The sequence below is a fragment of the Scardinius erythrophthalmus genome (genome assembly GCF_964197995.2).
Source record: "Scardinius erythrophthalmus genome assembly, chromosome: 5".
Lineage (NCBI taxonomy): Eukaryota > Metazoa > Chordata > Actinopteri > Cypriniformes > Leuciscidae > Scardinius > Scardinius erythrophthalmus.
In genome coordinates this window covers 18,049,485-18,065,577 of record NC_138225.1, presented here as the reverse complement: position 1 = coordinate 18,065,577, position 16,093 = coordinate 18,049,485, and the positions used below count along the sequence as shown (strand labels likewise).

Here is a 16,093-nt window from a genome sequence, read left to right as displayed (position 1 = left end):
ATAATTCTGTCTCCTGACAACTTGAATTCTGGTTAAGGTTTAAAAATTAAGACTACAAATATTTATTGAAATTAATGTTTTTGTACATATGAGCCATATATATTAGAATGTGTTTATTTTATTGTACATCTCAAATCCCTTGTACATATTAATAATTTATCCTAAGATAAGACACTGACTAAAATACAGTAGCAGGCTTAAAACCACTACATTTACAATCAACTGAATATTTAATCAGGTCATTTGCAATCAAAATTACCCAAGAACATAAAACAACATTTACGCCTTTGGTACTGATTTTGAAAAAGGCACACTGGACGAAAAGCATATTTTATCCTGATTGCCAAACTACTGAGCAAAGGACCATAAATTAGAGCACTGAACAACATCATGTTAAAGAACATGACACATTTCTACTAGTGTCATCATCAGGGTCCATGGTGAAGCCATCGCTGAATCCGTAACTCTCCACTAGCGTGGGTTTCTTACCACACATAGGGCAGAGTTTGTTCCTCTCACGTGAAGCTCGCATCCATATGATCAGGTTCCAGCGTGTGCCTGAAGAGATAGGCAGAGCGCCGTGCATGTGCTGGCCCCTGTGAAGCAGACCCTCAGTCACGTGATGCTCCACTTCCACACACTCCGTCTCACTCAGAGGCACCTAAGACAAACGCACACAGTCAGGACACTGTAAATACATCTTTATCGTGCATTACTAGGCTGCATGCTTGTGCTGCCCACTGTTTCATCCAAAACTGTCAGTGTCTTTGTAAAGTGAACTAATGTGTTCTATAATCATGAAATAAAATCTCTTCTTGAAGAAATTGTTTGCTTGCTCTTTTAGGGTAGTTGAATGGGCAATGTGATAATACTATTTCATTTCAACGATTGCATGCATTAAACAGAAGACTACACTAAACTTTTTGATGCAAAGGAGTCGGACCCCCTAGTTTGAGGGAACCCTTTCCTAAAATAATAATAATATAATTAATAAAAGGTGTCTTTACAAGCAGATTTTAAACAGATTTTCAATTTCAAAGAACCCTGTCTGGGAATTCTCAAAAAGTTGTCTTATAAGCACCTGTCTCATGTCTCCAAAGAACAGGTTCCCCTCTGTGAAGTCTTTCCCCAGTGATACATTTAGAGTGACTTCAGCGTTGTCATAATGATAGCAGAGTTCCAAATCTTCCCGCATAGCATACTTGACCACGAAAGCCTTGTGACTGTCCAGACAGCTTCCTCCACAGTCGCTGTAGAGCAGAGTCGTGAGTGGACGCAGATAGACCTCCCTCAGTGGGGTGATGAAGCTCTCATCAAAGCCCAGTTCATTCAGAAGAATCTGAATTTGTTTAGAGATGTTAAATTATTGTTATTATTATTATTATGACTGGCATAAAACAAAGAACTATATTAGTCTCCATTTTGATGGCAATCTCAATGAGAAGTGTATATTGATAAAAACTTGTACCCCATAATTGTTCATGGTGTTCGGCCTGCCCTTTGGGGCATCAGACTGTTCAAAATGCTCTAGCTCTTCTATAAGGTCATTGCAGAATTCCTTTCTGAACACTGGAAACCTGAAGACTCTTGGTGCTGCAAAACATTTTTTGTTGATGTGATTTATTTCCCATGATTTGATGGTCAAAAGATTTAAATTGGAGCATGAATAAAGAAGAAGCTCACCTGCTTCTGTCTGGATGAGTTTCATTAGTCCTTCCACGGTTGCATCACTTGAAGCACAGTATTTGATCATCTGTAAAAGCTCTGGGGCAAGGAATGATTCCTTTGCAGGGGATAAATGACATTACACTATATCACTGAAAGATTTTTAATGATAGACTGCCCGTACTTGCTGATTCTACATAACTTACCTGTAGATGATAAACATGTTGATGTAGAGGTGTATAAATCTCCTTGATGGTAGCTGCTCTCTCTGCTGATTTCAATTTATGATTCTGGCGTCTCTCAATTTCTGCATGAATCTATAACACGACGGAGTAAATAAGCACACTCTGACAGCCTTGATCTCCATCGTTACCGCAAGAGTGATTTCTGCTCTCGAGAGCTCACTCACCTTTCCAATCACGTCTCTGAACTGGGACTCAGACACACAGCCCAGGGATCTGAGGATCTTAAGCAAATGTCAATGGTGTTCAGAGAGAAATGTCAAAGTATTTTAAATTAAGGCATTAGCCAGTACTTACATTTTGATAATCACTCCTGAACTGGCTTTCTGAGACAAAACGAACATGAAGTTTGTATTCTTCAAGAAAAATATTATCTCTGAAAAAGCAAATGCATGTGTAAAATCTTTCCATGTTGTATTAAGATTTGACTATTCCGAGTCTATCTACATACTGTTGTATATTTATACAGACGTAATATTTACGACTTTTGAAACATTTTAAGCGAACGAGAACACATTTCGACCCGAGTAACCAGACCTCTTTGACCAGTTTGAAGTTGAACTGTCAATATGTTCAGAGCTCCGCCTACTCAATGATTGTTTTGGAACAACCACAAATATGTCCGTAAAGAAACAAACAGTTTCGCAAAACAACTGATAACACTACCATTTGTTTTTCAAGTATATGAGTATAAATATTCTAGACAAATTTTGTATGAGTTCGTATCTGAAAAGAGCGATAAATACCAAGAGTGATAAAATATAGGTTAAGTTTACTTCCTGGTACGTCACTCAATTCCTTCCGTCCGAGTATTGTTGTGTGTGCACGCGCAAGTACAAGGCAAATCGCTTCTGTTGTTTTGAATTTAAAATCGGACGATTATTTAGCTGTACCGTCTGTTATGTATTTAAAGCCTGGGACCGTGTATTCGCAGCAGAATGTTGAGTGTGGACTCGTTGCCAGTTGCCGAAGAGGAGGTGGTGGAGTCCAGCTCAAACAGACTGGGGGACATTTACACTTTTGTTGCCGAGGGCTGTTATCCTCAAACCATGAACCCTATTCGCAAGAAAAATCTCAAAAGATATGCTCAGAAATTTAGGATTGACGGTGAGAGCAAAGCTTGCAAATGTTACATTCGGACTGTTAGTAATCTGTTGTTAATCTTTTAGTGTTTTACAGTATTTCCTGGAAACAATGTTGTAAAGTTCAACTTTGACAGACCATGTATTGGCCTGTTATATGTTAACTTAGTATATTTATAAAATAGTATAAAAAATTTACATTATCCTAGATTTAAAATTCTCCTGTCTAGGAATTGTCAATATATGAAGAGTTCAGATGCAAAAGCCTCTAAGTGCCATCTGAAATTTTCTTCTAAAATGATAATTTTTATCAAGCTGGTATATTTAAGTTCACTTATTTCACTTAAATGGCAATGAAAATTACCTATTATTGTCATTTAAGTGAAATTACTGAACTTAAATATTAGATCTTGATAAAAATGCTCATTCTAGAAGGAAATTTTAGATGGCACTTAGAGGCTTTTGCATCTAAACTCTTCATACATATATTTTAATGGCTCCTGGTTTGAATATAAGCTACTAATGGGGGTTACTGAAACTATTTACTAGTACATAACCATCATATTGAGTATTTGTTGAATACAAATATCCTCCTGATGTTTGAGTTGATCATTTTATCCAGTCTATTCTAGTATATAAAACAGTCTTTAAAAGCAACATAAGCAACATTCCATGCTTTTTTTAATGGTTTAGCTGGTTTTACTGAGTGATTCGTGATTTATTTAGTTGTATTAGGCCTACCTCTCTAACCTTTCTCTATCATAAATTCTATAGATGGCCGGTTATATTATGTGGGACCGAAGAAAGAAGAAAAGCGAGAAGTAGTGATTGAGGCAGAGCGGAAGAGACAGATATTCCTGGAGTGTCACTTCAATGACATTGGGCATCACCTGGGACAGAAGAAGACTGTTCACAGGATTCAGAGTAAATACTACTGGCTTGGCATTGTCAAGGATGTTGTGGATTGGGTATGCTGTGGATGTCACTATCCTGACACTTTTAGGGATGGATGTGTTTGTCAGTGTCTTAATTATTTATCTACGTGCGTTTGCGTTTATCTACATGTCACTGAATCATCTGTTTCAGATTAAAGTATGTGAAACTTGTCAACACACAGAGCGGAGTAAAAACCTAGCCAGAACGGTACGACCCATCAAGGTGGATGGTCCGTGGGACATTTTGGCCATTGAAATAATCGGTAATAAGAGACTTTTAAGATGTCTAATTTGTTAGCAGGACATATTTATAGAGCGTAACCTAATGTCTTAACTTGCTGTTTTTGAAAACAGGTCCATTCCCAGGAACTGTACATGGAGGGAATACACACATTGTTATTATTACAGATTACTACAGTAAATGGGTAGAGGCCTTTCCTGTACAAAAGAAAGATGGTCTCTGTATTGCACGATGCCTTTCATCATCTATTTGCAGGTGAGGTTACATTGCACCATTAATAAAGAATAAATATGCTAATATGCTAAAATGTTTTTTCTTTTCTTTTTTTCAGATTTGGCCCTGCAAAGACAATGTTTTGCTCTCAAAGTGCTGACTTCTGTGAGGAGGTAAAAACTTTTTTTGAAATACCAAACTTTTATGCAAAATGGGATTCCCTCTATTTTCACAGCATTATTATTAATTATTTTAGGTTACAAAGCACCTGTGTGACCGGTGGAACATAGCATTAAGAGTGTTGCCAGTAGACCAGCCGCAGAGGAACGCACTGTATGATCGCAGCAGTAATCTGCTGAGAGATGCCATAAAACAGATGGTGGTGGAGAAACAGGTAGAATGGGATGATTTTCTTGATCCAGTTTTGGCCATCTTCAGGACATCAGTCAACTCTACGACAAAATTTACGCCACACTTTTTAATGTTCAACAGAAAAGCCAGCATATCTAGTGAGGTAAGAGAATGAACTTTTAGGCTAAGATATGGTAATACACAGACATGGATTCATGTTTTAATACGATAAGCAAGAAGTTACACTGACTGAATTTCAATTATTAATTTTTTTTTAAAGGCAAAGTTTGATGCTCTTAGTTGCTATCAGGACCAGGAGGAGGATACCCTTAATGAAGAGGACACAAACTCTTTTCTTTCCTCCATGCAGGAGCAGCAGAATAACATCAAACAGCTGGTAAAGTCTGAGCATTTGTTTGTGTAGTTAAAATCTTCTTCAGTCCCATTACTAATAATAAATCAGTTAGACGTGTCCCATTCTCCATAGTGCATGTGTAACTACTAGCGTTTATTCAAAAAGGATGTCTAAAAACAATGATTTTAGTGCAAACAAGCTTTGAAGTGAGTTTCCTGATAATGTTCTTTTTGTCTATACAGGTAGTTACAAATATGAATGTCGCCTACAGACAAGTAAAGAAAAATGCAAAACGCAAGGCTAGAAACATGCCCTCCATAACTCTCACTGTGACCAACCCATTGTTCAGCGCAGAGGAATCGCCATCAGCAAAAAAGCTTAAGGAAAGCCTCTACTTGTCTTTTCCTGTGGAGACTGTCCTAACCACAATACAGAATGTACCTGAAGCCAAGAATATCCTCTAACAGACACTGATGTGCACTGAAAATCTTTTTTGATGGGTCTGATCACTATCCGCAAAGTGTATTTGCATAGACTACAGCTCGAACACCTGTAAGGTGGTCCACAGAGAGCATGTTAAGTAGATGAACTCATGCTTGCTTTGTGTTTCAGCAAATCAAATATTTTCTTTCAGCTCAAGGCGTTCACTGACACTGATGATGGTCTTAGATTGTGCTTATTATTTTACAGAATAGTATTTATTACAAAGTCAGGTCATTATGTTAGCTTTTTAGTGAACTACACACCCATGTTTGTTTTGCTTAGGTGACTCATGTACCAGAAGACACTTTTTTTTCTGTATTTCCTTTGGATGAGTCATCTGAAGTACAGCAATTTCAGTATTATCTGTAAGAATGTTGTTTAAAAATTAACTATGAAGGTTATAATATTCAGTGCTCATTACCACAGAAAATAGTTGTTAGTTGTTGTTTTGCCTAACTTTTTTTTCTCAAATGGTGGGTCTGAATTTGCAAATAAATTTCTTTACATGTGCTTCATCATTTTAAATTGTTATCCAACAATTGCCTGTTTTCATTTGTAATAAATGGATTCGTTAATCAGTTATTCAGTCAGCTCTGCGGCCAATGTGATACATCTCGTGCAACATTCTGTTTGCGTTTGAAATAACAGTTGAAACGAAGGTGCAAGAATGCAGCCACGGATTGCGGCTGATTTCATAATAGGGCTGACCTCAGCTTCTTACTTGTGTCATCATTGGGACAGCCTGCAAAATGGCGACATGTCTTTAAAGTGAAGCCGTTTAATGTTGTAACGCCCTGTTCTTGTTTAAAATTGTGTATTCGCAAATCCATTATAAAACACTTTTTGTTACATTTGTACTAAAAACTAGAACTTTCAAAAAATGCACTGACAATGGTATACTGTACGTATAAGAATTATGGGAGACATTTTGGTGATATTTTAGTTCCTAACTGTAAATATTAAATTATATTATGTTAAAACACCAATATATTTGAGCCAATACAATCTGTTTTTACAGTTGGTGACAACAGTGGTTATCTATCAGAAATTCATGAGGTGACTAAAGTGCAGTGTTACTTTTTTAAATACTTTTTTAATACATTCTGGGAATGCACCTTTCCGTATAAAATTATGGTTGTTCATACTTTTTTATTTGAAATAAAATAATAAAAAATCCTCTTAAAATAAAATAACCTTTGTGAAAAAGAAGTACATTTTAGTATACTTGAAAAAAGAGTGTGTTCCGAAAAAATACATTTTGAAAGAATATACTTAAATATTAAATACTTATAAGCACTTAAGTATAGGCTATATTAACACATTAACATAAGAGTACTTCGTTCCTCATATAAGCAATGATTTAAAATGTACTTTAAGTAAAACTTTTATTATGAATTTATTACAAAGTGCACTTTTTAAATGCGTACTAAAGTGTTTTAAAGAACTGTCATAATAGTGTAATCTCTTCAAGCCATGTATTTGATATATCTGAGAGTACGATTTTTTTAAATATACTTTTAAGATTTGACTTACACTACAAGTGCACATTCAATATATGACCCCCCACCACCAAAAAAGGGTATTTATTGTATTTTATATTATATAGTATATATTGTATTGTATTGTAGTTAATAGTAGTTTTTCACTGTAGCACTTATTACTTTCCTTTTAAAATGTCTACTGTGAATTAGTGAAATGCTCAGTTTATGCTCGACTTTGGAGATACAATACATTTTGGATGCACAATAAAATAGCTACAATAAACAAAACAATACAATTCGGATACCATGATATCCATTTTTGCCCTCACGCGCTTTCCATCACAATATGTAAATACTTGTGTATTTTACCAATGTGACCAGAGCCCTTTCTGATTGGTCAGTTGTTACGGAGGCGGGGCTTCAGTGCGGTATTCTTTTTCCCCCTTCCTGTCATTGAACTGCACTGGTAAGGAGAGCCGATGGATGTGAACTGGACGTGTGACTAATATGAGTTTTATTATCGTACCGGGAAGGTTGATTTACGAAGGAAATAATGAGCTGCTTTTTAGACGGAAAACCTAAGGATTTACATATAGATATTCTATACTGCCCTAATGAATAAGTCTGTGCTAGTGCCGGGTGTCAAGCTGCGCAGGCCAGCGAATCAACTTTATAGGCGCAGGACATTGACATAGAGTTTGTTTCACGCGCGCACCTTTTTATCAAACCAGACCTGTCAATCTGGTTTCACGCTGTGTCATTTACCTACACTATTGAAATCACTTATTCAATAGTGATTCCATATCAAATTCCATATAGAATTTTGCTGCTCACGTTTACCTTGGAGAGCTAGGCTGTGTGGTGCATTAGTATCAACCTCTTCAACAAGTGTAGGAAAATGAGGGTTGCTGTGATTCTCAGTGGGAGCCTGGTGTTCACTCTAGTAGATATTATGGTCACTACAATATTGTATGTTCATGGATCAAGTCTTGATATATTTTCAGATGAATTAGAAGACTTTGACATACACCGCTCAACACTGGACTTGTGGGGAACCGTTCTCATACGGGTCAGTCTTCTTTTCGGGGGCTCTATAGGGGTGTTCTTTAACAGGAACGATGGTCCACGGAGGGTGTCAAACCTGGGGACGCTGGTTGCCCTCATTTGCCTTACAAATATGACTTATGCTCTGGCCAAGTTGTTGATGTTTTCTGAAGAGGGAGCTCTGATGTATGACCCTTGGTTCCTCAGTCTGTTCTCCTGGACTTGTGCATCAGCAATAGGCATCATGATCTCATGGAATCTGCTGTCACAGACTCCCAATGCTGTGTCTGACCGGGAGGACAGCGAGGAGACGGAGGGGTTGGTGGACAGCATTGAAACAGAAGATGAGTCCAGTGAGAAGATCAGGAAAGAGTCTCCTCATTCAGGGGCCACAATCGGCCGTCTGTTGTCATACTGTAAGAAGGACTCGGGTTTGCTGGCCATTGCTTTCTTCTTTCTTCTCCTATCTGCTGTGTGTAAGTTCACTCTCAACAGTTTCTCACAGCTATATTCTAAGAAATGTAATAAATGAAGTAAACATGTCATAATTCCATGATGGATATTTCATGAGTCAGACTTGTGTTAACAGTAGGTCTTGCTATAATTGGCCCAGCAGTCATTCCCTATGAACAATCTGATGAAATGTATAGTAACTGTATAATGAGGTTGTATACATAGCATTAGTTAACACAATATGAACTAACAATGAAAAATGCTTTTAATGGACCAAAAGCGAACACTAACTTTAAGTAACATTAATAAATGCTGTAAAAAATATTTAAATATACTTAATATATACAGGAAAATATACTTATTTTGAAGCATGTTTTGAAAATAGTCTCTTATGCTCATCAAGACTGCATTTATTTGATGAAAAAACAGTAAAAGATAAAATTGTGAAATATTATTACAAACTAAAAATTTCAGCAGGCATTACTTCAGTCTTACGTATCACATGATCCTTCAGAAATCATTCTAATATGCTGATTTGGTGCTCAAGAATAGTTTATTATTATTATTATCAATGTCAAAAACAGTTTTGTGAAAACCATGAGACATTTTTCAGGCTTCTTTGATGAACAGAAATTTCTTTAAAATGCTTTCAAAATGATCAATTTAGAGCATCCTTGATCAATGAAAAATCTTACTGACCTCAAACTTTTGAACGGTAGTGTGTATAACAGTTTTTATGGACCTTTTTCACTTGTACAGACATTTTCATCATATTCACCCCAGCAGTTGTGGATTACTTAACTTAACGGTCTGAGTACTGTTAGATTGCACATCATTGCAGTGTAATTGCTGTAATATTTACTCTAGTCATTACATGCTTGCGAATGCCTTGATTTGTCACACTTTGATGGTTGCACATCTAGCACTTTATATTGTTTAACATATTGTTCTCATCTCTAGTACTTTTCAGCGCACTATTAATGTTTTATTTTCCTCTCCATAGGTGAAGCTTTTATACCTTATTACACGGGGCAAGCAATAGATGGCATAGTTATCCAGAAAAGCATGGATAATTTTGCCAAACCAATGATTACTCTCAGTGTGTTGGCTTTGGTCAGGTGAGCAATTCTGGATTTGACTTTTCCCTCAATTACTCATTTTTATAGACATCACTATAGAGATTTGATGAAACACATCAAGTTTTTATCTTAATCCATGTCATATAGTGCCCTTTGAAAATGTTTTTATAGCTCCATAGCCATTGGGTTTCGTGGAGGAGTCTTTTCTGTTACGTTTGCCAGGTTGAACATTCGACTTCGGAACCTTCTCTTCAGATCACTAATGCATCAAGATATTGGGTTCTTTGATGCCAACCATACAGGTAATGTTACAGCTCCAATCATATCTCTCATCAAACATATCCCTTATATTTGTACCAAAACATGGAGGCCTATAATTTTGCATACTGAATTTCAGTTGATCTTTTTTTTTTTTTTTTTTTTTTTTACATTTGCATACTCAATTGTGATTGGCCTTGTCTTCTTTCCTTATAACTATTGTGTTGATTCTTGTGTGCAGCCAGGGGCGTAGTTTGTGGGGGGGTTGGGGGGGAGATAACCCCCTCAATATTTAAATCTATGCATTACAACCCCCCCCAATATTTATACCACGATCACATGAAAAATATGCAGACCCAAACTTCAACCCCCCCAATGTTCAAACCAAATCTACGCCCTTGTGTGCAGCCAACAGAAAACATGTGATGCTGTATTTTATTAACAAAGAAACCAAAGCTTACCTATAACATTAATGCTATTATTTTGCTGCCTTAAAGAAATGAAAATTCAGTGTTGTTTTTAACGTTATGTTATCAAAAGACCATTGGACCAGTGAAAGACATTCAGTACAGAACACATAAATGATTCAGCACTCAATGGTTTGCCTTACAGGTGACATTACCTCTAGACTTACCTCAGACACTACTCAAGTGAGCGACCTCATCTCACAAAATGTGAACTTGTTCCTGCGTAGCTTTGTGAAATCTGTGGGCATCTTCATATTCATGTTTGGAATGTCCTGGAAGCTGTCTGTAGTCACCATCATGGGTTTCCCATATATAGCTGTGGTCTCCAAACTGTATGGAGAGTATTACAAGGCAAGTTATGCATATGCAAATACTTTGCTTGATAGAAATAATAGAAAGTGGTGCATTGTAGTATAATAGCTTATGCTGTTTCATTATTCACAAATGCACATTATACTGTATATATATAATAGCATTTCATACACTGATACAAAAGATGTACTCGTTCCAAAAGATTAACATTACACATTTGTGATGTTCAACAGAAATTAACCAAAGAAGTTCAGACAGCACTGGCTCAGGCCAATAAAGTGGCCGAGGAAACAATATCAGCCATGAGAACAGTGCGAAGTTTTGCTAATGAGGACCAGGAGGGAGATTCATACTACAGCAAACTGCAGGAGATGTTCATTCTTAATAAGAAGCAAGCGGTTGCCTACGCCTGCTTCATGTGGTCAAGCTATGTAGGTATCTTGAAGGTTTAACGAAGCCTTCAGTCTTTGTCCTCACAGAATCCTTAGTTATGCATCCTAATGCTGCCTTCACATGCTATCGGAATTATCGTAAATATGAGTTTCCTAGTTTTGGAATCTGTCACCCTGTCAAGTCATATTTACCACTGGGAAGTTTGAAGATAATTTTGATAGCCAAGTTCCCGAGTTGACATGGTTGCTGCTATGATTGGTAATCTTTGTTAGCCTCGTCTTCCCGTCAATGTAGTGCATATTTACAAATTTGAATAATCGTTTGAAGCGTATTGTATGCTTTATACACAAAATAGCCTGTATGTGACCGAAATTCCAGAATTGTCTGCAAACTGACTATCTAGATAGCACAGTGAATGTCAATGAATGGGACGTTAATTATCCTTTTGGCTTTAATAAGATTTTCCCAATAAAGAATAAACCTGTGGCCGGTTGTAGAAACTGATAATACTAGTCTTACAAGTTAGTCATCTATTCATATTCTTCAAGACTGGTCGTAACTTTTTTAAGTCAATTACATAAAAAGATAGACGGATAGATGATTAGCTCTTAATAATTGCTAGTTGGTCAGACTAGTTCTTAAGACACAGTCTTAACTCAGAGGCTTATACAACTGCCGTCCTTCATGATTCCTGTTCTTTCCGACAACAAAGCACTTGAATGCGATGAGCTCGTAATAAAATAGAAGTGGGAAGTAGGAAATTTCAGATAGTACGTGAAGAGAGCATCATTTATTTCCCTTTGCTTCACAGTTTGTCTAAATTTCTGCCACATTTACCCCCGGTTTCACAGACAAGGCTTAATCCTCGTCCCAGACTAAAATGCATGTTTGAGCTGTTTTTACAGAAAGCAACTTGCACTGATTTATCTGAAAATATGTCAGTGCCTTTCTTTTGTCTCAAGATTCACACCAGTAATGTTTTTTTTTTTTTCTAGGGCACGTTTATAAAAGCTACTTAAATGTCCTAATTGAACTAATGCCTAATCCTGGCTTAGTCTAAGCCCTGTCTGTGAAACCAGGCCTTTAAGTATTTTAGAAGTTCAAGTCCACATTTACACTAGTTTTCAATCTTTCTTCTTTCTTCATTTCTATCTTTTTTTAGATCTCTGAGCTGGCCTTACAAGTCACAGTCTTGTTTTATGGAGGCCACCTAGTGGTGACAAATCAGATGAGCGGAGGGACCCTTATTTCCTTTGTCATCTATGAGCTAGAGCTTGGAGAGGCCCTTGAGGTACTTTGATTTTACTTTTAAAATGTACACGTGTGAATGAAACTCAAATGATGAATCTGAAACACTCTGGTCTTTTTACAGAGTATATCATCGGTGTACACAGGTCTGATGCAAGGTGTTGGCGCTGCAGAGAAAGTGTTTGAATATATTGACAGGAAACCTAAAGATGGCCTTGATGGTCAAGAAGCTCCAGAGACACTTGAAGGCCGGGTGGAATTCAAAAATGTGACATTTGCATATCCAACACGACCAGAGATGGAAATATTGAAGGTATTCTTTGTTGAAGGTAGACTTTAAGTCCTAGGTATATATTTGATTTGGAGATATCTTGCCATTTAATCTACTAACAGGAAAATATAACCATATCTTAACAAGGCATTATGTGGTAACGCAAAAATTCTAAAATTCTTTTTTATGTAAATCCAAATTTTTGTTGGTTTCTGGCCACATAAAATATGTTTCATGTTGAGCCACATTGTCACATTCAGTGTAAATGGATAAGTAGCTTTTTGCTGTAATCTTATTGCATTGCACCTATTTAGGACACCGTGTAAGGGCTGATAAATGTTAATGATTTTGGCTAAAAACACAAAGGCTAAACATCAGAATTATGTCAAGTAGAAAAAAACTATGAACCGCAGAATTATTGAGATATATTTTATCACCATTGTACCCCTGAGCATAATGCTTAAACTCAAGTTTCTATGGATGACTTAAGTTGGGAGCAGCAAAGACTGTCCTTGCAAATAGTCTATTGCAAGTAACTTTAAATGCTACTTTTATTTGTTTTACTTTTAAACTGATATGCTAGTGAATCAGTAACAGAATTCCTAGACATATATGTAAGAAGGAAACTGAACCCACATTTTCTTCTCAGAATGTATCCTTCAGTCTTCGCCCAGGGCAAGTAACTGCACTCGTAGGGCCCTCTGGTGGTGGAAAAAGCTCATGTGTGTGTTTGCTGGAGAACTTTTATGCCCCTCAGCAAGGCCAAGTGCTAGTGGACGGCCGACCTGTGAACACCTACCAACACAAATATTATCACTCTAAGGTGGGATATATTCTGAAGTTGATCTGTCGTACTACATTTTGAATGGATACATTATTTTGTAAATACAATTTAAAAAATGTGTAGATTTTTTTATTTATCTGTAATAGTGTTGTTTTCAATGCTGCTTGTAGTACATTCTATGAACATGAGAGGGCAGCAGTTGATGATAATGCAAATGTTGGTGAAGTGACCTAACCAAAAGCAAATTAGAGATGTTAGTGCTTTATTTTTTTATAGGTGGCACTGGTGAGTCAGGAGCCTGTTCTGTTTGCCCGCACTGTTCAGATGAATATCTCCTATGGTATACCTGAAGCTCCTATGGAGGCGGTCATCAGAGCTGCCATTAATGCCAATGCACATGACTTCATAACTGGCCTCTCCAGAGGCTATGACACTGGTTAGTTATATATTATATTATATTATATTATATTATATTATATTATATTATATTATATTATATTATATTTAATGCTGTCAAATCAGTTCATTTCTTCTATTCTATTCTATAAAAATACAAAAAGAAAATTAACATGTACTGCGTTAGATTAAACTGAGAAGGGTCATAGCACTTGCATATTGTTGTCCTATTGTTAGTTTAACTGCTTCTCTTGTTCTCATTTGTAAGTCGCTTTGGATAAAAGCGTCTGCTAAAGGAATAAATGTAAATGTAAATCTAACATAAAAGTATTTGTTTATATAACGTGTGTGCATACATATTATTATATTTATTATATAGATGTATATGTGTGTTTACAGTATATGCATATATATAAATAAACACAGACACACACCCATTATAATATATTATAATATTTATATTTAAATTTTTCTAGTCTCCTCTGCTCACCAAGGCTGCATTTATTTGATTAAAAAAGAAATGTTTTATATTTTAATATATTTTAAAATGAAATTTATTACTGTGATCAAAGCTGAATTTTCAGAATCATTACTTCAGTCTTCAGTGTCACATGATCCTTCAGATATCTTTCTAATATGCAGATTTGATGCAAAAAAAAAACATTCATTATTATCAATGTTGAAAACAGTTTTTTTTCAGGATTCTTTGATGAATAGAAAGTTCAAAAGAGCAGCATTTATTTGAAATAGAACCTTTTTTAACATTATAAATGTATTAACTGTAACTTTTGATCAATTGAATTCATCCTTGATGAATAAAAGTATTGATTTATTTGATTTATTTTTCCCAAAAAATATAAAATAAAAATTCTTACTGACCCCAAACTTTTGAACGGTAGCGATTAATGTTACAAAAGCTTTCTATTTCAGATAAATGCTGTTCTTTTGAACTTTCTATTCATCAAAGAATCCTGAAATAAAAATGTAAATAACTGTTTTCAACACTGATGAGAATGAGAAATGTATGTATATCTATTATAGATATTCAAACACTTCATTTTGATTGGATGTTTTTGACTTTATTTGACACATTTTGTATCAGAGTTTGGCTCATAATTCATCATGCTGCTCTGTCCTCTGTTATAGGGGTCGGAGAGAAGGGCACTCAGCTGTCTGGTGGGCAAAAACAGAGAGTTGCAATTGCTCGGGCTCTCATCAGAAACCCTCGCATTCTCATTTTGGATGAAGCCACAAGTGCACTGGATTCAGAAAGCGAATACATAGTAAGAGCTGATGATCTTGAGATGCTGTTATATTGAAAGGCCGTGGCTCAAGTGAACATACGTATTTTTAGTCTTGCATTAGACTTCATTCATGTTACTTCTTTGTTTTAGGTTCAGCAGGCTCTGAACAACTTGATGCGAGCGCACACGGTTTTAGTGATTGCCCACAGACTGAGCACAGTGGAGAGAGCGGACAACATTCTGGTGATCGACAAAGGCTCTGTGGTGGAGCAGGGCCCTCATGCTGAACTCATGGCCAGGGGAGGCCTGTACTGTAAGCTGGTGCAGAGGCAGATCCTGGGGAGTGAAATAGATGCAGATGGTCACAAAATATCGCCAGCCCCACCTCGAGTGCTGAAGGAAGGAGATAAGGAGGGCGAAGAGGACTGTAGTGACACTGAGTATGAAGCACGCTACTAAGAGAAAGTTGACGTGCTTCACCTGGTTGTTGGTATGAAAGCCTTAATCCTAGAATGATTTTATTATAAATGTAATTGTATCTTGGGATTTATCACAAATTTTGCATGTCAAAGAGTGTGTTTACTAGACTGGGGTACTGCCTTGAATAAAGCTTTAAGCAATACATACTTGATATACTTGATGTACTGTAAATTTGTTTCAGATGTAAATATCTGAGATAATTTAATTGTTATTAAATGTAATTAGGTAAATAAAATGAATTGATGGACAGAATATTGTTTTTTTATTTAAATAAAGGTCCCACATACTAACACAGTTAATAGTGCATCGTTTATAGTCGTATATAGTATTAAATAATATTTTGAATTAGCTTTTATTTTTATATTTTCAGCTTTCATTTTAATTGCTTTCATTTTAATTTTACTTTAAGTTTTAGTAATGTTATTATGTGCTTTTGTCATTATTATTAATTTTTTATATTTCTATTTAGCTTTAATTTTTTTTTTTTAATTTCAGCACTTCAACTTCATAGATAGATAGATAGATAGAGGGACAGATAAAAACTAATCTTGCACAGATGTAAAGACATATCAGAAAAGTAATTATCATTTTCAAAAGTTTGTGCGCATCAAATTCT

The 16,093-nt window shown here is 36.0% G+C and overlaps 3 protein-coding genes across 7 annotated transcripts; 2 read left to right on the top strand and 1 right to left on the bottom strand.

Annotated features, from left to right (window-relative positions):
* Positions 1–42: 42 nt before the first annotated feature.
* Positions 43–2,492, bottom strand: ogfod2 (2-oxoglutarate and iron-dependent oxygenase domain containing 2). Of its 3 annotated transcripts, XM_081366549.1 has the most exons (8): positions 2,445–2,492; positions 2,205–2,283; positions 2,075–2,131; positions 1,872–1,982; positions 1,684–1,783; positions 1,469–1,593; positions 1,082–1,339; positions 43–661 (listed from the first exon to the last, which is right to left on the bottom strand). In XM_081366549.1, the coding sequence occupies exons 5-8, from the start codon at positions 1,751–1,753 to the stop codon at positions 389–391; spliced, it is 726 nt and encodes a 241-aa protein (XP_081222675.1). In that variant the 5' UTR covers positions 1,754–1,783; positions 1,872–1,982; positions 2,075–2,131; positions 2,205–2,283; positions 2,445–2,492; the 3' UTR covers positions 43–388. The 3 variants fall into 3 exon arrangements, with proteins under 3 accessions (XP_081222675.1, XP_081222673.1, XP_081222674.1); XM_081366547.1 differs by having other exon boundaries at positions 2,205–2,485; XM_081366548.1 differs by having other exon boundaries at positions 101–661; positions 2,075–2,123; positions 2,205–2,485.
* A 204-nt stretch (positions 2,493–2,696) lies between these two features.
* On the top strand, positions 2,697–6,551 carry LOC308691408 (gypsy retrotransposon integrase-like protein 1). 2 transcript variants are annotated; one of them, XM_081366545.1, is made up of 8 exons: positions 2,697–3,014; positions 3,764–3,957; positions 4,076–4,187; positions 4,279–4,420; positions 4,497–4,551; positions 4,635–4,892; positions 5,010–5,126; positions 5,327–6,551. In XM_081366545.1, exons 1-8 carry the CDS (start codon positions 2,846–2,848, stop codon positions 5,546–5,548), a joined length of 1,269 nt encoding a protein of 422 aa, XP_081222671.1. In that variant the 5' UTR covers positions 2,697–2,845; the 3' UTR covers positions 5,549–6,551. The 2 variants fall into 2 exon arrangements, with proteins under 2 accessions (XP_081222671.1, XP_081222672.1); XM_081366546.1 differs by having other exon boundaries at positions 3,764–3,913; positions 4,107–4,187; positions 5,327–6,408.
* Positions 6,552–7,423: 872 nt separating this feature from the next.
* On the top strand, positions 7,424–15,765 carry abcb9 (ATP-binding cassette, sub-family B (MDR/TAP), member 9). 2 transcript variants are annotated; one of them, XM_081365039.1, is made up of 13 exons: positions 7,424–7,514; positions 8,053–8,117; positions 8,300–8,568; positions 9,549–9,663; positions 9,796–9,926; positions 10,495–10,700; positions 10,895–11,092; positions 12,217–12,345; positions 12,427–12,615; positions 13,223–13,396; positions 13,634–13,793; positions 14,900–15,036; positions 15,148–15,765. In XM_081365039.1, the coding sequence occupies exons 3-13, from the start codon at positions 8,337–8,339 to the stop codon at positions 15,454–15,456; spliced, it is 1,980 nt and encodes a 659-aa protein (XP_081221165.1). In that variant the 5' UTR covers positions 7,424–7,514; positions 8,053–8,117; positions 8,300–8,336; the 3' UTR covers positions 15,457–15,765. The 2 variants fall into 2 exon arrangements, with proteins under 2 accessions (XP_081221165.1, XP_081221164.1); XM_081365038.1 differs by lacking the exon at positions 7,424–7,514 and having other exon boundaries at positions 7,846–8,568.
* The last annotated feature ends 328 nt before the right edge of the window (positions 15,766–16,093 follow it).